Here is a 22,862-nt window from a genome sequence, read left to right as displayed (position 1 = left end):
TTGCAATAAATATTTGAATATTTTTCATAAGATCTCTCAAATGACAAAAAAAGAAAGAGAAAAGACACAGAATAAAGTTCACCTACTACATAAAAAGATGCACAAAAATACAAGATAATGTACTTCTTTTAACAAACAATAATGTGATCTTTGGAGACAAATTCTGAGTACTACCAAAAAAAGAATAATATTTTATCAGTCTTAGTGATTAATTGGTGACAAACATTAAATGTCACAACAGAAATCTTAGCATAAAAATTATTTAGAAATAAGTTAAAAATAGCTTGTAAAACTAAACTTGCATCTTTGTAAAAGATAGTAAAAGTTTACTTGATTGTCAATATCTAGATGTAAGGTAAATGGTAGAAACGATCCAATATAAAACATCTATGCTTGGTCTCTTATTTTTATTTGTTTATCTTACTTTTGATTGTGATTTATGTTTTAAGAAAAATATATTCTTCAAAACCTTTTGTCTTTTTTTTTATTTGTTAGAGTGTTTGTCTTACATTTGCTATTAAGATGATAGCTTTTTTACGAAAATTACTGTGAAAGTTTGTAAATCATAATTCAATCCTTCTTTTAATTTTTACCTTTACAAAGTGTTTGTATAAAAGACAAATTAAACATTTATAAAGACTTAAGATTACAAATGTTAATAATCAATTTCGCTGTCCATCAAGAACCTTAATGAATTTAGTATCTATGTTAGCTATTTTTTTTTACGATGAGTATTAATTATGCTATAAAGATATATCAAATTAAAATTAATCATGTTGTTCATCACACTATCTTTGGAACAATAAAAACTAGCTACTATCAAAGAATAATTTGCTTTCAGTTTTTTCTAAGGGAAATGCTAGTAGCATGCCTTTTTAACATTATTTATTATTGATTAAAATTTATTAAAAATAATAAATTTTGATATGTTTCACTTCTCACCAGCATGTTTGTTAAATTTTTGTAATTTAAAAAAACTCCAACAAATAGTGGAATGTGTGTTTAAAATAATGTGTTTTTAACATTGTTTTTTTGAAGAAAAAAAATATTGTATTGTGACAAAGGCTACAACTTTAAAAGTTAATTATAAGAGAATGTGTTTTATGCTTATAAAATTTTGGGATTTGTAAGTGCAGGATTATTATTTTGTTAGTTTGTTTTTGGCGTGTGTACTTATCCTATCATTGTTGATGTTTTGTGCACTGTTGTAATATATACACGTCATCATTTTGCGTGCTTGTCTAAGTGTCGTTAGACATTTCTAATAAATGATTTGTTGACCCTCCCCCTAAACCCTAAATTTTAACTTATCTCCAATGCAATCTAATATCCAATTTGCTTTCTTAAGATTTATATAATGATGTGTGTTTGCTATTCTCTCAGCAATCATGTTGCTGATATGGCTAAGGATATTCATCTCCTCAGCTGCAACCATATCCTTCATGAGGTGAATCAGGTTGCTGAGTTGTTTGCTAAGCGTGGAATGGAGCGGCACGATGGTGTCCATGTTTTTCATATGTAATAGTGTGTTGCTTTGGGCACCCAAAAGTTTTGTTGGAACACCTAATATCCTAGGTGAAAGGGTTAAAATGTCCTTCATTTTATTAATATAAACACGGCTACAGGGTGCGTCCATATTATTCCACCGTGGTGTTTCTTCTTTTTTGCGTTTTTTCCTCCTCATGGTAGTTTCCTTCATTCTCCTTCTGCTTCTTCGTTTTCCTTCACGTATGTCGTGTTATTCTTCATTCTTCTCGTGATCTCCTTCATTCTCTTGGTTGTTCATGGTTCTTTCTTGTTGTAGTTATTCTTCTTTGTGATTGCGATTCTTCTTCTTCCTCTTGCGATTCTTCTTCTTCTTCCACCACTTTTCACGCGACTGGGTGGTTTTTCTTCTTTCTTTTTTCTTCCTTCATGTAGTTCTTCTTCTTCCTCTAACACAAAATGACATTTTTCTGAAAAAAAAAACTCATACGAATCATCAATCTGTATGGTTCATATGGTAATACTCATGGTTTTTTTTGTTAAATAATTTTTTTTCAATTTTTCTTCTTCTAAATTTGTTTTTTTTTTAATTTTGATTTGTCAATTATTACTTAAATTGTTTAATGTTGTTTTGTAATGTTAGTGAAATTTTATAATTTTTTCTTATTTATATGTTAAGTATTGATTTTATTTATAAAAAATATATTATTTATAATTTTTTATGATTTATACATTAAGATAATGATTGAAATTAAATTTAAAAATATATTTGATTTGGTAGTTATTAAAAATATTGAAACAAAAATTTAAAATATGATAAGATTGTTAGTTTAAGATAATGATTGAAATCAAATTTAAAAATATATTAAATTTGATAGTTTTAAAAAATATTGAAACCAAAATTTAAGATTTAAGATTTAATTATTAATCCATGCAGATTTAATTTTTTTAAAAAAATTAAAAACATACGGAAGTACACCCCCAGAGACAAAAATCTTTTTTTTTTTTTTACATACTTTTTCTTCTTCGGCGACAAATAATCATTCAACTTCACCATATCCTTTGGAACAACGCAAGTACACCACCAAAGACAAAAAAACGCAAAGCTAACGAAAACAACTTAAACTAAGGGTGTGAAATTTTGCGAAAAAGAAGGTGATGCAGAAATGAAAAACCAAACCTTCTATTTGTAACCAAAAATACTCATAAAGATATTTTTGACATTTTCAGAAACTGTTAGGTGTCCCAGCAAAAATGTTAGGTGCCCCAAGCATTTGCCTATGTAATATGTTGACTGATGTCTCTTCTATTTTTTTTTTGGTGGGTTCTAGTTTTGGGCTTTTAGCCCCTTGTAGCACCAAAAAAGAAAGAAAGGTATGGAGTTTTATTGGTCAAACAATTGAATGGTTATTACCCGTAAGCTACTCGTTTTTTGTTTTTGGCCCAATATTACGCAGTAGTCACACGTGTTTTTGGCCAATATAGTCATAATCACAATATAGCATTGTGAAATATGTGTAAACCAAAATCATTGCATTGAATTAAAGAAATTTTTATCAGCGTGACATGCTAAAAGCATGTCTCCGTTGTTCCATATTAGAACCAAAATTTGGCAAGAAAATTTTATAATGTTAAATTGTTTTGTACGAATTTGACCCTTAGAAAAAATAATTATTAATGAGATTTTATTTATCTTTTCATCGAGTTTCAAATTAGTTAAAGTTTCTTTTTTCTAATAAACTGAAAGGTTAAGGTTTTTTTAGTAACCACAAACACTTGGAATGGACTATTTAGATCTATAAAAAAAACAAAAAAAAGGGAATTGGACCCATACATACATAAGTCACAACACAATTTCATTTCTTAGTCTAATATTTTGAAAGTCAAAGTTAAATTGTTTTATCTGAATTTGATCTTTGATAAAAATAATTCTTAATTAGATTTTATTTATCTTTTGGTCGAATTATGTAACTTTCACTAAATACTTGAAATAGACTATTTAAAAATATATATATATATATATATATATATATATATATATATATATATATATATATATATATAAAAGAAACAGGACCTATACATGAAGGAGGCAAAGCACAATTTAATTTCCAAAAATTGCTTTGTGTACCTAGTAAATTTTTGTAAATTTCAAGAGTACTCTACTAATATTATTATAAGAATTCTCAATTCATATTACGAATCCAATAATATTTTTATGAATTGACAATAAATATGAATTCCATATGATTCATTCGGATTCCAAATTCATATTGTTAATTAACAAAATACTTTTAAAATTTATAAAAATTTACTGGATGCAAAATAAAAAAAATGCTGCACAAAACAATGACCTTCATTTATGCATTCCATTACATGAGAAAGAGAGATGCCACGTGCTCTTGCCGGCGTATATTATATCTTCAGATTGACAAAAGGAATTGAATTAATGCGAATTACATCAGGCACAAGCAATGATTACGATTGGGATTCGAGATAATCCATGGATTTAAGCTAATCTGCATTCTGCACCAAACCAATCCGGGGTGCGGATATTCTGTGATATTATCTTCTAAGTTCTCACCCTTTCCAGCGTGTTTAGATTCCATTTGCACAAATTTCGATGCACACTTTTATAAAAGAGTATTGAAAATTAATTACTATTATATTAGTTTTTTTTATATATAAAAATGCCTTTAAGTAAATATATATTATATAAATAAATGAGTAAAACAAGGAAATAAAAGTTCAATAATTTTAAAGATAATGTTAATTATTGATAAATTTAATATTATTAGTTATTATTTTTATCTTATCCTCTGCTTTTTTTTCACTGCAATCTTATCCTTAACTTAACCATTGGTAGTATTCCTCACATTTTTAGTGATAAAATATTACGGAAACGCATACGAGCATGTGACTAAATTTTATTTTTACGCGTAGGAATAAGAAGGACAAATACGTAACCCCGCGACGCGAACCATTTTGACATTTTCAATACAGAAATCTTCAATGCATCATTAAAAAATATGTTTATTATTTCCTATACAAATTTCATATAATTTCTTAAAATACATATTTTTAATATACTTTTACTAACCATTATAGTAAATAAGAATGAAAGAATTAAAATTATTTTTTAATAAATAATACAACATTAAATATGATCTATATATCAAATACTGTGATTTATAATAAAAAGTTATTTATTTTTATAAATTTTATTTATTGGTTCTTTAACCATTATAAAAATCGTTTTTAATAATTTATGCTTGAAAAATGATTTTGCTCAAGAAACTGTTATTTACCAAAATAACTATTCATCTATTAATTTTTTTTGAGGAAATTCGTTTACTAATTTTACAAAAACAATTTATAACATACTCCTATTTGATTTTGCGTCAGTTTTTAGAAGAAAAATTGCGTCAAATTTTCGCGTTAACATCGAAGTAACGACTTTCACTTTTCCACATTTCTTACCAAATAGATTGTAATAAAATAAGTGAATTAAAATAAACAGTTGCAAGTTGAAGAACAGAGATAAGAAATGCAATCACAATGGTTTGTAATTTGTTGATGATTGAATGGAGTGTGAGAAAAAGAGATTAGAGAGAGAGAGAGAGAGAAGATAGCTGAACATAAAGGTCAGATTACGTGTATCTCTTAAAGTAGTGCCACCCCATCAATAATAAGATCACTCAATCACCAATGCATCATCATTGTTGGAACCAACGCTGGGTTTGGAACTTGGAACTGGAGTAGAGGGGCTTCTTTGGTGCCACAATCTCAACCTTAGATAACAGATTATTATTCACTGCAAAAACCTTGTAACACAGAACAACAAAAGGATGTTGGAAGGAAAAGCTATGGTGAAAGAAACAGACATGTCACCCAAGATGCAGATCCATGCCATGGCCTCTGCTTCTCAGGCTCTTGATCTCTACGATGTTTATGATTGCATCTCTATTGCTGCCCATATCAAGAAGGTCCCTCACTTTTACTATATCTTTTTCTTTCTTTTTCTAAATTGGGGTGTGGTTTTGGAGAAAATTTACATAATTCAAGACTTTAAGTCTCAACCATTATCTGCATGATACATACTTTAACATTATTAATTTTTTATTACATGGGATTTGAAAATTAATTAATATCATAGACACCTAGTAATTTGAAACTATGTAATAATTTCTCCTATGACGGTAATTTGACTAATGTTAGTTCTTTTGAGGTGCATGTGTTATTTTCTATTGATTATGTGGTGGTTGTGTTTGGTTTTTCAGGAATTTGATAGTGTGTATGGGAATGGGTGGCAATGTGTGGTGGGATCCAATTTTGGGTGCTATTTCACCCATTCATCAGGGACTTTCATCTATTTTGCTCTGGAGACCCTTAATTTTCTTATCTTTAAGGGAACATCTTCTTGATTTATCTTATGTACAATCTGAGGTAGAATACAGGGTTTGGTTATCAGAGAAGCATCCATATGCAGTGCAGGACAAGTTTTTAATTGATCCCTCTTGATATCTGATTTTTCTTCCATGCATCATCAAAATATTTTAGATGTTACAGATGGAAGAACTATGTATGATGGCTGTTGAAGTGTCTCCATCACCTTGTCTCTCAGATGGAACTTTCCGACGACTCTGGATTCTCCTATGTGAATATGTGTATCAATAGAACTATAATTAAGATGCTGTCTCTGCTTTATGTGAAAAAAGAATAATAATAAAATAAAATTGTCTGAGCTTTATTCGTTTCTTTTTCTTTTTCCCAGTATGAATATTCATTTCTTCTTCGTGGCAAAAATAGAATTATTGTTCCAAATGGGGTGTGTTCTTTTATTTATAACAAGTGTGTATAATAGTTAACAATTAGATAGAGATTAAGATATAATTAAAAAATAATGATAACATCATCTTTAATTTTTTAATAAACGGAAAAAAGTATTTCTATATTATCATTTTTAGGGTTTATTTATTATGATTTGTATGATAAATTTATTGATTTTTTAACGGTAACTATCTGAAAATACATAACATGATTTCTGAGTAATTTACAATATAAATTTTTTATTACTGAGAGTACAAAGAAATTAAACCCTTAAAAAATGTATATATGGCAAAAATTTATCGGATACATTCTTAGAATTTATTTTTTATGCATTGTTAAACGTTAATTATTTTATATGATCAGTTAATTAAAAATGGTCTTAACTATACTTTTAAAATAATTCTTATAAAAGTTAAAAACTTACTGGACATAATAATATGTTATTGAAAAACATTATAAATCACTATTATTGCATTCTAATTAAATTCATTTGACAAAAGATATAAGGCAAAATTATTAAACTCGCAAATCACAGTGTAACTTGTTTTAACTTCAACTAAAAATTTTGAGTTTCTGTTTTAGTAGATTGTTTAATTAAATCCGAAATAAGTTAAATATTATGGACAAAAACAATTAAATATTTTGTATATTATTTAGTGTTTTAAGACATTCAAATGAAGGTTTGGTTCAAGTGTCTGAACCACTAACAATAATTTTTGAATTAGACACTTGATACAATGTGAAATACATTACACGTATCACACGAGGTGGTGTCGTGTAAAAAATGTGTCCAACGCCAATTGTAGGAGTATTTGTGATCTAAGATTACTAAATGCTGTTGATACCAAAACTAGGTAACTATGCCAACTGTTTTCATGTGTGCGTTTAAAAATTCAGTAGAATCTATTAGTTTTAAATATCATATATGAAGTCATAAGTCCCAGCCTCATGCGATCATGTTAACACATAAGGTGTTATGGTGTTAAAAATGTGTAACCAACGCCAATGGTAGAATTAATATTTATAGATTACTAACTTTTCATTCCAAAACTATGCAACTATGCCAACTGTTTTAACATTCAACTGTTGTATAGTCAGTCCTTATTATCTACAAGTTGAACCGGTGAAGATACTGAAATGCGATGTAATCATAAATTTATAATAATCTCCTCAATTAATCCACTCATAAGCAGGATCTCTATTTTATTGACAACTAGTTCAGCCTCATCTGCAGAAAATCCTCTCCTCCAACCCTTCTCCCACATACCATTTATCTCTCCATTGCACTTCATGTCTTTCTCCATCATTGCAAAGACATCATTGCCTGCAAAAACTTCCTCCCCGGAATGTTCTTTGTAAAATTTCAGATTCTCAATGCCATTACATATTTCTTCAGCCAACCTGCCTACGGAGATGTGTAATCTTGAGCTCCCTCCACAAGCAAGCAAGAAAGAACGAACTACTTGTGACTCTTGAAGGCTTTTACGCTCAGTGAGTTCATACGCGCAATCCAAATAAAGCCTGAGATTTGCCATGTTGTAAATAGTTTCATCCTTTTGTAGGGTGTTGGGACAATCCACTTCAAGATTGAAGAGCTTCTTTGCATGTCCAATGAATGATGGACAGGTTAAAAGAAAATGTTTCAGCTCAGTCCCCTCTTTATCAGCATTAATGCTATAAGCAGTGATAGCATTATTTTCATGTTCAGACTTGAGCAGCATAATAATGTCATCGCCTGAAAAACTCTTCCTCTGCTTGTATTTTTCTGTGACATCAAAATTAGAGAAATAAGTCACATAAAGACAGAATCAAAATGCTTGTAATGGGATGAAGAAGCTTCCAATGCATATTCCTAGGTGTAATGTTATGATAAAAATAATATAAAGCTATTTGACAAATGCTTAACATTACCATTTTTACATAAAAGGGATTATTATGGCTCTATACTTATGATCCAAGCAAAAAATAGATGAAGTAACTCTTTTTCCACAATATCTTCGCTGAGCTATGAAACTTCAAATAATTATTTTGATATAGAGGGGAGCTAAGGCCACTAGACAGAGGAAAGGAAGCCCCAACACATATGGAGGGCAGTAGTACACCTTTTGGTTTGCATCAGACATTAGAAATTATAATAATTTGTTTTGATATTGTTCGAGATATTAAGAAGACATGCTACTTTCATATCTTTGAAAATGATAAATGCAAAGGAGTACAACGAGTGCATTTTGTAGAGTTTCAACTCAAAAGATAAGGTCCATTTAATGTATGGTTAGAATTGAATTTTTATCACTAAGGTTTAAGTGGTTTAAATGCAAAGTAGAAGATTGTATTTTACTAGATAAAATCTATTTGAATAGATGTATTGAATGTTGTTTTTGTTTCAATTTTCAAGAGAATTTATTTATTATAGCTGATGACAATCTTCATTATAAATAGAGAAGAAAATTAATGAAAAAGATACACATGAAGAGAGAGTGTGTGAGTAGAGAGATTGTGAAACAAAGTCACTTTGTTTAGAGAAAAATGTCTATGTGAGAGTGTTATCATTTCTTGTACCTATTGAATGAGATATGGGATACTCAGATTTGTAGAGTGATGCACAATTTAGGATGAGTTACAATCTTGTAATCATTTTTGTGATAGTGAAATACTTTTGACACAGTTCCATAGATGTAAGCAAAAGGTGTCAAACCACGCTAAATTTTTGAGTTCATTATTATTTTTCCTAGAGTGTAATCTTTGTTGTATTCTTATGATCATTTGTGGGTATAAGTAATTTTGTTTGAAGGAAAGTTAATTACCCAACACATTTTGAGTTTCATTTCAATTGTGCCAGTAGTAATAACTTGAGAAGCTTACCTCCAATCTTATTTATGTGGGCATCTGCTTCACACACCATCAGGAGTTCATCTTCTAGTGCACTAATCTCAGTGCAAATTTTCTTCTTTTCTCCCTTCCTGATTTGTTCAACCTGTGCAGAAGAATTGTAAATTCAGACTCAGATTGAAGGTCTTGCTTCATTCATTCATTAATGATTTTACAATCCAAACATTGTTTTCAACAAAGTAGTTTCCACGTTTAGATTCCTATATATATATATATATATATAGTAAAAAAAATAAACTTACAGTTAGTTTAGCTGGTTCAGGCTCAATAATTGGGCTTTGGTTCTTCATCTGATTCTTTCTACCTGTTAAGGAATATACCACAGAATCAGTTTTTTTAATCTCAATATTTAGGTCCTTGGAATTATTAGTATTTTTGAGTGGAGATGTTGATTGAACCTGTTCTCTTTAGGTAAGAAATCTCATTCATGTCGATTCTGGACCCACTTTTTAGCTTCCTCAATTTTGTGGAGGGGATTCCTCGTTGATATTGAGGTCTTGTTGCCGCAATTATAGGTTGTGAGATATCCTTTTCCAGCAGTTTTCTACTAATGGTCTGCACCTTCCATTTTTTATCAATTGTCTCATTTGTCTGTGATGTGTGACCAATGTGACAATACAGCTTTACCTTACCTGATGATTCTTCAACAGGATTAATTCCTTTTGCATCAAGTTTCATAACCTCTTTGAGAAATTTAGGTCCTTCCTCTTTGTTCACCCGTTTGCATATACCTTTTTCCATTTCTTTTCCCATGTTTGTGGAACTGGAACCTTTTGGAGGAACTGACATATAGGTACTTTTTACTGATTCCTGGTAAAGAGTACATTGAGGTTTCATAAGTGCAATGTGAGATAAATCACCAAACTGCTTGGAATTGGTATCATTGAAATGATGCACATGAAGCTTGGGCTCTTTGACAAAACTCTCCTTCAAAATTCCTTTGAAATGTGTGGTGTCAAGAGTTTCCCTCAGGGCCTTTTGTTTCTCAGCTATAGAGTCATTCTTTCTTACCTTTGACATATCTAGCTCTCTATCCAACTGTTTCTGCTTAACAGCTGGAAATGATTTTGAGGGGGCTTCTTCTAAACCCATCAGCTTGAAAATTAGGCTAGGTGCTCTTTCCATCTTTGGAGCTATTGCTGAGAAAGAAGGATCAAAAAGGCTGTTAGTCCTGACAGCAGAATATTGGCTTGTGCTTGTAGAGAAAGTTTCTGAACCAGAGTTGAATCTTTCAGAGGTCTTTGGAAACATATTTTGCCTAACCAAACTCTCCTTAATCACCTTCTTAAGTTCCTCTTGGCAATTACTTAGACAACCACCAGTTGAAGGCTGTGGTCTTTGAAACCCCTTTGGATTACTTTGTTCCCCAAATGGATTAGCCTGCGTTCTACCAATCATCTTTGCTTCAATTCTGTCTCTTTCAGGTTTCATAGTCTGTTTTCTCCTAAAAGAAGCTGAATGTGGTGAAGCCTCTTCTTGCAACTTGCGAATCATGATTAGAGAATCTTGCAGACCAAGAGCTCCTTTTGCAATACCTTCTGCAATATCTTCAGACTTTTCATCACACATAATATCTCTATAAGATGATGGATCAATGAGATTTCCATCACATCCTTTTGGGACCTTATTCTCTTCTTTGTATCTTTTGTTCATCAAGGACAAGGATGTCTCCAAGTTTTCACCCGTCTTCTGGATTCTTGTCTTGTCCTTCACTTTGTGAGAACGAGTCCTGTATTTCCTGATTGTCCCACATTCTACTACTCCTTTTGGATCATCACATCTCAGAAATGATCTATACATGACTGAGTCCCGGTGATATTCTGTCACATAAATTTATTCAACAAACTGAGAAGTTGTTTACATTCTAATACACATATCAATTCTTCGTAATTTTTTGTAGAATACTTACATGGTGGTCTAGTCCCCTTTGAATCTCACAGTTTTACAGCATACAAAAATAATATTTGTTTGTCCCACTGATACATTAAGCACTTATAAAATCAGTCCCCATCAGCAATGTCATCCAAAATGAGCATACATCAAAGAAACATCAACAGAGGAAAGAAAAAGTTTAGACCACTAACATTTAACACTAAATGTTGTAAACTAAACTATTTGTATAATTGTTAGACTTGATTCTCGTAATAACCATTTATAGACAGAAAGTTGACTGTGAGTGAATCTCCACTGAAATCATAAGGGACATAACACAGAAATTATACAAGAAATATGGAAATTGTGAAAGTTGAAGAAAAATAAGAAGAAAGTAACGCCAGCAGATGATATCACATTGTAAAATCAAACTTTTTTTCTTCATACACTCCCCATCCTTTGTATCGTCTTTAAGGAAACACACACACATGGTAAACAAAATACAACATTAAGCACACAAGAGGAATTCATGTTTTCATACTTACCTACCTTTTTCTTAGCATGAATCCCAAAACAATGTGGTATAAAGCACAGAGACGCCAGAATCAGCAGAACAACATAACCCAGATGAGAAAGAAACTCATGAAAACATTGAAAGATGTTACGTTACTATGCGAGTGAGGAAGCAAGAAGGTTTGTAGAAGATTCATCCACGAGAAGAATCAACTCCTATGGTGCTAGAGACTCATGGGAGTAACACACGTGTATGATGGATACATTAACATAACGAAAGTGTTTGCATCAGTCGAAGAGGTTGGACTACAGTTCCTTTGTTTATTGCGAACGATTAAATACTGTGATTGCAATAAATGAGACATAAATGGTTTTCGTCGTACACATGTTGCAGAGTGCAAGGAAACATAAGTGTGTCAGTTACATACTCAATGGAAAGTGGAAACTGGCACTACACTCGAGTTGGTGAAGCCAAAAATTCAGTTCAGAACATTAGTATTTCCCTTTTTCATTTCTATCAGAGACTTTTTCAATGAATTACCATAAAAGGACATGTTTACTTTTCAATTTTGATTGTGGGGTGAGGAGATTGGACAGTGACATCACATTGGCACACTTAATTATGATTCAATTGGTTAATGAATGATATAGGTAAATGATTGTTGCCTTCGTAACATGACGCAAGGGTCGTCGAGCCAGCATCATTTGAGTAATGTAAAAAAACTTTAGATGTCCTCAATGCTTGTTTGTTCAATTTATTTTTACAATCGATTCTTTTAAAAAATAAATTTTTAAAAAAATGTAGTTACGTATTTGTTAAAAAAAATGTTAATTTCCTCTAAAAAAAAATGTCAATAGGAAATGTTCTTTTCATGGGCTGAACTGTTTTTTTTATTAGTCTTGATGAGGCATTTACTGCTAGTGAGGAGAGAGAAATCCTTTCTGTTCACGTTCACTACCTTTAAATGTAGTTACCGGTTGAATGATCAAATTTTTCGGTATTGAATTAGTTTGAACTTAAAGGCACTTTTTTTTAAGGATGAACATAAAGGCACTTAATCGTACCTATATTTAACATTTTTTTATTCAGATTTCATGTTGGGGATATTTTCTTCTAAGAAGCCTTGAAATATAATTATGAATACTTGAATAAGCGTAGTTTTTCATGAGTACGATACTGATAGATACAATCAATAAAAAATTAAAAATATTAAAATAATTTTTAATACTGGTTTTAATATTATATTATTTTCAATACACTGTACATTCCATTGATGCATTCTGTTTTTTTTTTTCATTGTTTGCATTTAAAAATACTTCCTTATTCGATATCTTCAACATACTTGTTATAAATAGTGGCTTTAGACTCTTAGTAGGACTTCTTAAAAACACTGATAAGAGAGAATTGAGATAGTTGCATCATTTTGCAAGAGTAAGCATTAACCATAAACATTTAGCTAAACCTGCCAACCATAAATAGTAGTTCACGTTCCAATTTGCCGGCCGAAGTCCCTTGTCTTAAATATTACTATAACTAGTACTAATTGATATTTCTTAATACGGTTTGTAGGGAAGTTCAATGACTTGTTTAATTAAACTCAACATAAAAAAATTGGAACGAAAAAAGCTAATTAAACTAAATAAAAAGCTCAATAAATCTAAAAAAAATAAAAAAAGTTAATAAATTATCTTTCGCTAGTACCTCAATTGGTAAGAGATCAATGAGAATAGTAGAGTTCAATTCTTGCTAATCTTTCTATCCCAATTTTCCTTCTCCGATCCTTTATTCCAGGCGAGTCTTAGCTTCTTTTAAAAAAAGAAATTATAAAAAAATAAAGAGGGAGATGATATTTGCCATCTAATTATTAATTAATTTATTCGAAATGACTTTCTAGTTTAGGTTTTAATGATGTGAGGACTTAGAACATCATATTTTTTGGTATTGACTTAGAACTTCATATGAATAAATCTTTCGCAACCATAATCTCCCCCTATCTCAAGTCATTATCTCCAATTGATTCCAAATATAATTTTACCTTTCAACTTCATATGTATTTTACACCTGTCTTGTAAGTATGTGTTTGGAAAAGAAAAAAAAAATCAACTATCACCCCAATGCTATATATGACACTTTAGAGAGAAATAGAAAAAAGAAAAAGAAAAAAAATGTAAATATGTCAAGTAATATGATATGATATTAAAAAGGAGACAGAGAAAAATAGTATGGAGTAGTATATTTTTGATAGGGTGTTGGATAAGTGTCTAAATATCATTCTTCTTACAAAAATTGGCAAGCTATTCAAATGTTTAATTTTTATTTTTATGCAGGCAGCCTCGGGATTGTTATTGCATTTTGCGATACCGTCCTATCATAAATGTAGTTAAATCCTCCGCAGTTCTCTTTCTTTGTTTTTTGGTACACGATCGCGAGGGGGAAAAAAAGACTAAAAAGAACGCAGCAACTAAACACGAGGAAATTGGACAATATAGAACAAACGTATAATGTTTGAGTGATAACAAATTTGCATCACCAGTTGAGTTCTGTTTCTTAATTAATAGAAATTAAATTGATAGTACAATGCATTTCTACAGTAAAACCTAAACTTCTCTTTCACTACTATCCATACAAGGTTGTTTTAGTTTAATATATATGTGGTATTAAGTTCAAGCAGTAACGTACAGATACAAAATTATTATATAGTAGGAACAATATTCATACACACAAATTTGTAGGGTACATATACTGTATATTATATTAAGAAAATTCAGAAGTTTAATTTTGTGGAGGCAATTGCCTCCAATATCTACCAAGTGGATCTGTCCTGAGTTAGTTTGAGTATTGAATTATGTTAAATATTAAGAGGAGCTTTGGCAGTGCTTAGAATTTTATCACCTAAAATAGTCCTATAATGACTCGAGTAGAATGGTCTTCCCTCGGTAGAAGATACTGTGTTCCATACTAAGAAAACACTCTAACTTCAAAGTAAGCCTTCCAAACTCCATCAAGGCCTCGACTAAAAACACTAAATTTGAAGTAGGAACAAGAATAGGCAGGCATTTTGGCGAGCAGATTTAACATTTTGTGTCTTCTTGGCATGTTGAATATTTGTGATATAGGGGCGAGGCCGGTAATGGTGACCCAAATAAATTAGAGATTAATGACAGGCAAAAATTCGTTCTTAAAACAAGAGGAAAGACAAGACAAATTAAAATATTAATTAAATAATGTATTGGCTAAGAAAACAAAATGTAACGATATTCTGTCACTGCTAATTATAAGCTGACTACTGCTGCTTGTATTTTTGTGTGTGCATGAACGTACATAAATGCCATGCATTATCTTGTTCTCTATATATTCGAGTTTGAATTTGTTTGTTTTGAGGTTGTTGTTGTCTTCAATTTATGATAGCGTATGGATAAGCTGTAAGAATTTTACACATGGAATTTTGATACTATTTTTCATTGACTATGGATCCACGAGTATTAAGTTGATTTCTAGGGGCAGCATATAAGGAATATAATTAAAGGGTAGGAATATGATCGAGTTCAATTAACTTTTAGAAGTTCCATACTCGCAAATAATATCAATAACCTTGAGGCAGTGGGAAAAAGGAAGGAGAAAATGATTGATTGAATCACAGAGAAAAAATAGTGACAATGCAGATATAATGTAAGGACTAAATTAAAAGGCTTTGTGTACTCTTATTCCTAGCTTTCATGGAAAGGGAACGAAATATTAATATAGTATACGGGGTTTTATGATGCTTATGATAACTGTCAGTGCAAACATTAGGCAGTGTCATTACTGCACTTCTTGCAGATTATTTATTCTTACACTTCAAAGAGGTAAAAGAGTAATATATATAGTCTTGCTCGTCTAAGATCATTACTGAAATCTCCATCTATTTAATTTTCTGCTCATTTCCATTTTGGTCGCACTTGGGACCCAGTTTTTAGGTAGTTGGTCTCTCAAGCTTTTTCATTTCGGAAATTTTGAGCATTTATATATTGTCAGATGTGCTACATCTAAATCTTATATCATGATGATCTTTCATAGAAGTGAAAAAAACTTTCAGAGCCTGGAATACAAATATTTTCTTATAATTAATGTTCGGTACGTTCTCCCTATTCATAGAATTGGCACTAAACTTCGAAATATAAATAAGAGGGAATATGACAAACCACGATGACAATGAAAACATAAGACTTGCAACTGAATAGATTCTCCTAGTTTTTCATTGGGCTCGTTTGGAACGCCGTAAGAGCCATAAGATGTCACTACCATACAAGGATCTTCTGTGGCGTCCAACCTTCTGGGTACCCTACATATATATACAAAGACATTCACAAATTAATCAGAAATCTAGGACTAGGACCCAATTTATTTTGCATATCAATCATCAATTATACTATAAAACAGGTAAAGTAGAGTATAGAGGACACGTGACTTACTTGGAAATGGAATGTAGGATTTGGAACTTTTGTTAAGAATGACAAACCGTCCTTAACAGGTGCCACTATTGTTTAAAACAAGGAAATATTAATGGAAAAAGAAAATTAATTAATTTTGCCGAAGAATAAGATAACTTTATTTTAGTACTACACAATTACAAACATAGTAATATGCTACCTACCCATGGCCAAATTGATGTGCCCGTTAAGTGTGGCTGCTGTTGGTTTCAAATTCTGAACTGGAGGCTTATGGGTGTACAAAAAGAGTGGCAAATCCTCATATGTTTCCGGTGCTTGTTTATCTTCTAACTTTGAAGGAACTTGACTTTCAGAATCTCTTCATTATATTAATAAAAATAAGTCAGAAATATTAACTAAAATATCTTTACGTTTCATAGATGAAGTGCCGTATATCTTCATTAAAAATAACATGTATTTCGTGTCTTTTGAATAGTGAGTAACTGTTTATAGATTTTGACATTTATTTAATTATGATTATAGAAGAGGCTGCAAATTTTTTGATAAATTTAAAATATTATTTTTGTTAAAGGTCCATGAGTCCAGTTATCGATCATGACATTACGGGTGTCAATATTATAAATACTTTTTTTTGTGTGCTTATGTTATGGAGGGATGGAGAGGTACCTTATTACTTTTTTACTGCTTGATCTCTCAAGGGGAGATGCTGATCAATTGAAAAATAATAAAATAAAACAGGAATCAGATATATGGAAAATTAGTAATGGTACAATGTGTTTGATTGACAAAGATTAGTGCAGGAAATATTTTACTTGATAAATAACGCGAATGAAATCTAAGCGAATTCTCATTCCATTGCAATTTCGCGAGGGCCAATTTACGAGCATATTGTTCACACGAGAGAAGTCTCTATCAAGAAACAAATATTAAACTTAGTTAGATTTTTTTTTTTTGTTGAAATGAAAGTGTGTGATGATATTTAAATAAAGCATTTATGTTAGGACGATGTACAAGAAGTTTCAGATAACATCATATATATGTATTTTTAATACTGACTTGTTGTAGGCATTGGATTCGTAACTCAGCTTCAGAAAATGCATTTGTGTGAGAAATAAGGCCATCAAGATTGGCAGAAACGTTTCCAAGATGATCAACAACAGTGACCATGGTCCTGCATATGTACTCTTTTGTGTTGTCCAGCACACTGCAACATTATTTTCCAAACTGTCACGGGTCAACATCTATCCAGTAACCAAACAAACTCTCTTTAATAAAAATTAGAAAGCACAACCAAACTAACACGAAACTATCTAGACAGTTTTAAGACGTAACCTCTTAAAACAGCAACTAAAAGACCTCCACCGACTACTATATATTATTGAAATACTCTTTACAGATGATACTCAACCTATATACTAATTTTTGAGAAACCAATAATATATAGGACCACCATTCAAAACTTTTTTTACAAAATAAATAAAACCAAAGACTCATTTACCGAAAGTTATTCAATCCGTATCCGATCCAAATTCAATTAAATGGAATGGATTTAGAATTTGTATTCGCTTAATTGGATAACAGTAGTTTGAATTTTTTTGAAACTGGTTTAAAATAATTTTAAAACCAGTTTATACTTCATGACCATGTTAGTTTTAAATCATAAATCAATTTTTGACCTACTTGGACTAAGGTTGTTAGCTAACTTTGTTCATGGTTATTTTTTATTGACTTCGCTTAAGATTATTTTAGCGAACATCGATTAGGGATATATTTCGGCTAAGGTCGAAATTATTTTTGGATCAAGGTCAAATAGAAATTTTTGGACAATTGGTTAGTGATGTTTTTTGCCTGACATCGGCTGAGGCTATTTTTTTGCCAACATAGGCCAGGGGTTTTCAATTGATGTTAGATGAGACTATTTTCAATTAACATTGGTAAGGAATTTTTTCGATCGACGTCGATAGATGCTATTTTTCGGTCGAAGTCAGTTAGAAATTTTTTAGCCTATGTCGATCAGTGATGTTTTTTGGCTGAAATAGGTAAGGACTATTTTTTTGTTCAACATCAAGTAGGATTTTATTGACTGACTTTGATTGAAGCTATTTTTTTGCTGGCGTGGGTTAGGTTTTTTTTGTCAACATAGGTCAAGGATATTTTTGATAAAAAACCTAAACATTGTTCGAAAAAATAGTCTCAACCAATGTCAACTAACAAAGATCATTAATTAATGTCAACCAAAAAAATTATGGCCCATGTCTGTTGAAAATTAGCAACAGTCAATGTCGATCAAAATAGCCTTAATCGATGTAAAAAAAAACTATTTTTAACCAAACTCAACCAAGGTTATCTACAAAGGGATGCTTTAAAAGTTGAAGATCCAATAAAGTATCCAATTCATATTCAAATAATTGGATTAGTTTTAAAATTAAAAAAATGGATTTGGATATAAGACCAGTCCATTAAAATGGATTGAAAGTGGTTTGGATATAATTGGTTATAGATAAGTTTTATACAAATGGATTTTTTGAACACCCCTAATGATCACCATTCAAAACATTTTTTTTTTAAAAAAAAAATCAAACCAAATCTTAAAAATATGAGTTTGAGTCTAATTCAATCTTAAAAATTAACTCATAAAAAAGAATTGTTTCTTACTTATATATTTTATCTTGATTTTATCTGTAATGAAGGTAAGACTTAAAGTTTTTTTCAATACTAAAAACTTATTGATGGAAAGTTATTCAATTCCACTAAATTTATCGTTTTTTGAGTTAAACTCATTTTTTGAGTTGATGATGCGAGCCAAAACTAATTCACGTTTGGCCACAAGAATGATTCTGGATTATGGATCTGCCCCTCAGGGAGACATTTAAAAAGCCCCTTAGAGGCCACAGAATACAAAATGTTGTGGTGTTAGCCATTGGTGTGGAAAAAATAAACCAAACTGTTTTGGAAAAAATATAAAATAAACCGAACTGAATCGTTTTATTAAAATGATTTGGTTTGAGTCACATTTTTTTTTTTATAAAAACTGAATCATAAATGAGTTTAAAAGGATAACCAAACCGATACGATAAAAAAAATCAAACCATTTTTTTAAAAAATTGATCATGATCTGGACTATTTTATAGAAACAGTTTGGTTCTAACAGAAGGGCTTCTATAAAGTGGTTTGGTCAGTTTTTTTTTTAACTGCTTTTTTTTTTCACAGCCCTAGACTGATCAAATTCTTTATCTTTTAAAAACAGCGAAAAAAAAAAGCTAAAAAAGAAGGAAGAAAACAAGAGTTTAGCATGTCAACGAGACAATGACTAAAATCTTGCCACGTGTAATGGCCAACCATATGGGGAAAGAATCAAATTGCCAAAAATGAAAGCTAATTAATTTAACCCAAATACAAGTAACGTTCACAACAATGCAGGTATAAGAGCATGGTAAGTTTAGAGCACTCACTCACTCTTCTCTTCGCTTTTAGAGAACGTAGTTTCACAGTATTCTGCAGCTTTGTGTAGCTCAGACCTTAGTTCTCTCAGCTCCTGCAACCATCACATGCATGAACAAAAATTGGAACTTAAAAGAAAAGCTAACATATTATATATGGGCATATGGCATTGTTGACTATGGATGTGAACCTGAAGAGACTTTTCAAAGCGCATGGTTTCTTCTACCTCAGCATCTGCTAAAGGCTTGAAACTGATCAACTCCATCATATTGTTATAGCAGTCGTGTTACCTTATGAAAAAAATAATAATAATGCTTGTAAAGACAGGCTCTAATATAATGCTGATCACTTTTCTGAATGAGGCTCTCCAAACTAATTATAAAGAGGGTTTATGTAATGTGACTTTTGGAGGCTTGTGATATGATTAAACAAACAAGGTTCCAAGAAAATAGATTCTGCTGCCCATGACCAGCCAGCACACACATTATAGGGGATGGTGACAAATAAACAGTTTCAGTCCCGTGATATTCTGTTTTTTACCATCATGGGCATATAACTAATTAAAAGCTCAAAGTAATGACCCACAGTATAATGTAATGAATAACACTTCATTCCTTTAAAAATTTAAGAATCATACACCCAACAGTAACTCGTAATTACTAACCATTTGCTACTTTGTCGTTGCTAATTAATAATATGAATATATGATATATGATATATGTCGTTGCTAATTAATGATATTTATATTTTGAAAGGCACATGACTTGTTGGAGCTTATATATTGGGTTTGTGACTTAAACAGCATAGCACATGCAATGTTTCATATACGTGTAGGACTTGTATGAGGAGAGAGATGAGAGCATAAAATGAGCAAATCTTAACCGTGCATTTAAAGTAGATGATTAATATTTAATTAAAATAATTACAATCATTTAGGTATAGTTAACCACGCGTAACATCTCATTTTTTCCGTAAAAAATTTTTTATTTAAAAATTAATAGAATTTTCAAAAATTAAATAAATGAGAGGAAATATTTTTTGTTAATTAAAATAAGAGTTTCCTGGTATAAGAAAATAAATAAAGTAAAAAGATATTTTAAAAAATAAATTAATATTTTAATTGGTTATTTATTTAATAAAAGAGTAAAATATTTTTTTAATAAAATAAAAAAAATAGAATAAATAATATGCTCAAAGTATCTTAACTATAAATAAAGACATACTAGGTCAATTTTTACATTTACAATATGTTTATATGCTTTCTCGTCCTCCTTTATTCCTATCCCAAAATCCTCTTTTTCTCTCGTATATACCCAAATCAGTTTCAGTAAAACTACGATCCCGGACTTGTTAATTGTTGGATAGTTCTGAAATTTGGACATCACCTTAGGAACTCATTTTTGCACATTCTCACTATTGGGATTTGTGAAATAATGTCTGTACGGAGAGAAGTTCCTATTGCATAGAGACATTGAAATTGAAGCTTCAATCTCTTCTCCTTCTCTCTAACGCTTGGAAACTTTAGCAGAGCAACTAGAGAAAAAGTTTGAGAAATCTTAGAAAATTACTAGAGATGTCGTTATTGCTATTAAACTACACATGTGAGTCCGCTTAGAGGTCAGAGATGGATTGTTAACAATTGAATAGTAGTGAGAACATGTGTAGGGATCCTTAGAAAATCAATTAAGGATGAGTTTTTTGGTGTTTATGTAATTTTGATTTTATCTTTATAATTATAATTGTGAATTATATATGTTTGACAGACCAATTGATATCCTGATATGAAATTATTGTGAAATTGATGTGTTCTTGCGTTGAATGTGAACCCTAGAAATTGGGTTTTTGTTTCTAATTGACCTGAATTGTATTTTAAATAATCTTCTCTTTAATTGCTTATTTTATACAAATTATTGTCTTTGTTTTGTATTTTCTCATGATGATGATCAACATGTTATATACATTGTAATAATAAAATAATAAATTAAAGAAAGTTGTAAAGTTAATGCTTAGTAGTAATTTCTTTTGATACAATTTTAATTTAATTTCTATAGAAACTCTTTTTAATTGAAAATAATATAGTTCGATTTAATATATATATATATATATATATATATATATGTTTTGTGTTATGCAAATATTACTATTGTGTTATGTGTATATGATTCATGAGGCGTAATAAATTATTATATTGATATTATGAAATTGTGATTGAGATTGTAAGTAAGTGATAAATACAATACATGTTGAATTGTAAGATACATGTGTATTGAGATTTTGTACGCATTGAGTTGTGAGTTATGAATCGTACAATCCACAATTGTAAGACCCTTCAAGAGCAACAAGTTAATGCACGATGAGTATTATGATGAGATTCATTGTGAGAATCCGACGAGTTGAATTACTTTGAGGCGCGATGAGTTAAAATAATTTTGAAAACAATTAAATAGTTATGTGTATTGCATAGTTCATAAGTAAAGTCTGTGTTTGTACCATGTATATATTAATACTGTGTGATGTGTATATGATTTATGAAGTATGATAACATTTTGTTTTGGGATTATAACATTGTGATTAAGATTGGATGTACGCGATAAATTGAATATGTGTTGAATTGTAAGATACATATGTATTGAGATATTGTATGCATTGAGTTGTGAGTTATGGATCATACAATCACACGATTGTAAGACCCTTTAAGGGCGACGGGTATTGTGATGGGATCCACTGTGGGAATCCGATGAGTTTAATCGCTTTGAGATGCGAAAAGTTAAAATTATTTTGAGAACAATTGAGGAGTCATGTGTTTTGTATAGTTCATAGATAGAGTCTGTGTGTTAAAATATTTTCTAGGTTGGACCCGAATCAGGAGGGAGAAACTCTAACAAATTCTTTGGAGTCTAGGCCTTGAGGGTAAATACACCCGGTTTGAGTGCTCCTTTAAGTCTGAGGGGATTCCACATGGTTAAAGCATTCTCGCAAACTAGCGTGACCCTAATTGGTTTCCCTATGATTTTACCTAGTGAGAGTAACCTGACTTACCAGTGTGTAATTTGTCTTGTCATGTACTTCTAGCCGTCCGACGATGTTTTTCACTTACATGATACCACATTGCATATAAGATTGAGTCTTAGTATATCTGTTGTATAACATTTGTGTAATGATCATTATAACTTGTTACATGACGGTGAGTAATGAATTGTGTTAGTATGAGATGATGTGTTGCACTTGAGATGTGAGTTTCTAATCACGTGATTAATATGAAGGTGTGAATTGTGATTAAATCCTTTGACAAGCGATATTATGCAATGAGTAGTAAAATGAAGCAAATTGTGCTAAGTTGAGTTTGTTATATTATATATATGTGTATGTGATTTTGTTTATCTCTATCTATTTAAGAATAT

The 22,862-nt window shown here is 30.7% G+C and overlaps 3 protein-coding genes across 5 annotated transcripts; 1 reads left to right on the top strand and 2 right to left on the bottom strand.

The window, feature by feature from the left end:
- The first annotated feature begins 5,060 nt into the window (after nt 1-5,060).
- On the top strand, nt 5,061-6,249 carry LOC100499739 (dynein light chain type 1-like protein). The gene is made up of 2 exons (NM_001351529.1): nt 5,061-5,471; nt 5,766-6,249. The coding sequence occupies exons 1-2, from the start codon at nt 5,334-5,336 to the stop codon at nt 5,907-5,909; spliced, it is 282 nt and encodes a 93-aa protein (NP_001338458.1). The 5' UTR covers nt 5,061-5,333; the 3' UTR covers nt 5,910-6,249.
- A 1,081-nt stretch (nt 6,250-7,330) lies between these two features.
- On the bottom strand, nt 7,331-12,100 carry LOC102663814 (uncharacterized). Of its 3 annotated transcripts, none has more exons than XM_014775881.3 (6): nt 11,622-12,099; nt 11,114-11,180; nt 9,603-11,024; nt 9,447-9,508; nt 9,178-9,289; nt 7,331-8,080 (listed from the first exon to the last, which is right to left on the bottom strand). In XM_014775881.3, exons 3-6 carry the CDS (start codon nt 11,002-11,004, stop codon nt 7,464-7,466), a joined length of 2,193 nt encoding a protein of 730 aa, XP_014631367.1. In that variant the 5' UTR covers nt 11,005-11,024; nt 11,114-11,180; nt 11,622-12,099; the 3' UTR covers nt 7,331-7,463. The 3 variants fall into 3 exon arrangements, with proteins under 3 accessions (XP_014631367.1, XP_006580469.1, XP_040871648.1); XM_006580406.4 differs by having other exon boundaries at nt 11,626-12,099; XM_041015714.1 differs by lacking the exon at nt 11,114-11,180 and having other exon boundaries at nt 11,626-12,100.
- Nucleotides 12,101-15,625: 3,525 nt separating this feature from the next.
- Nucleotides 15,626-19,828, bottom strand: LOC100775481 (probable protein ABIL5). Its single transcript, XM_003525224.5, has 8 exons — nt 19,652-19,828; nt 19,473-19,555; nt 17,077-17,224; nt 16,833-16,929; nt 16,687-16,726; nt 16,224-16,378; nt 16,042-16,106; nt 15,626-15,911 (listed from the first exon to the last, which is right to left on the bottom strand). Exons 1-8 carry the CDS (start codon nt 19,727-19,729, stop codon nt 15,825-15,827), a joined length of 753 nt encoding a protein of 250 aa, XP_003525272.1. The 5' UTR covers nt 19,730-19,828; the 3' UTR covers nt 15,626-15,824.
- Nucleotides 19,829-22,862: the final 3,034 nt, after the last annotated feature.

The sequence above is a fragment of the Glycine max genome, chromosome 5, assembly GCF_000004515.6.
Source record: "Glycine max cultivar Williams 82 chromosome 5, Glycine_max_v4.0, whole genome shotgun sequence".
Taxonomy (NCBI): Eukaryota; Viridiplantae; Streptophyta; class Magnoliopsida; order Fabales; family Fabaceae; genus Glycine; species Glycine max.
This window is presented reverse-complemented; position numbering and strand designations above follow the sequence as displayed.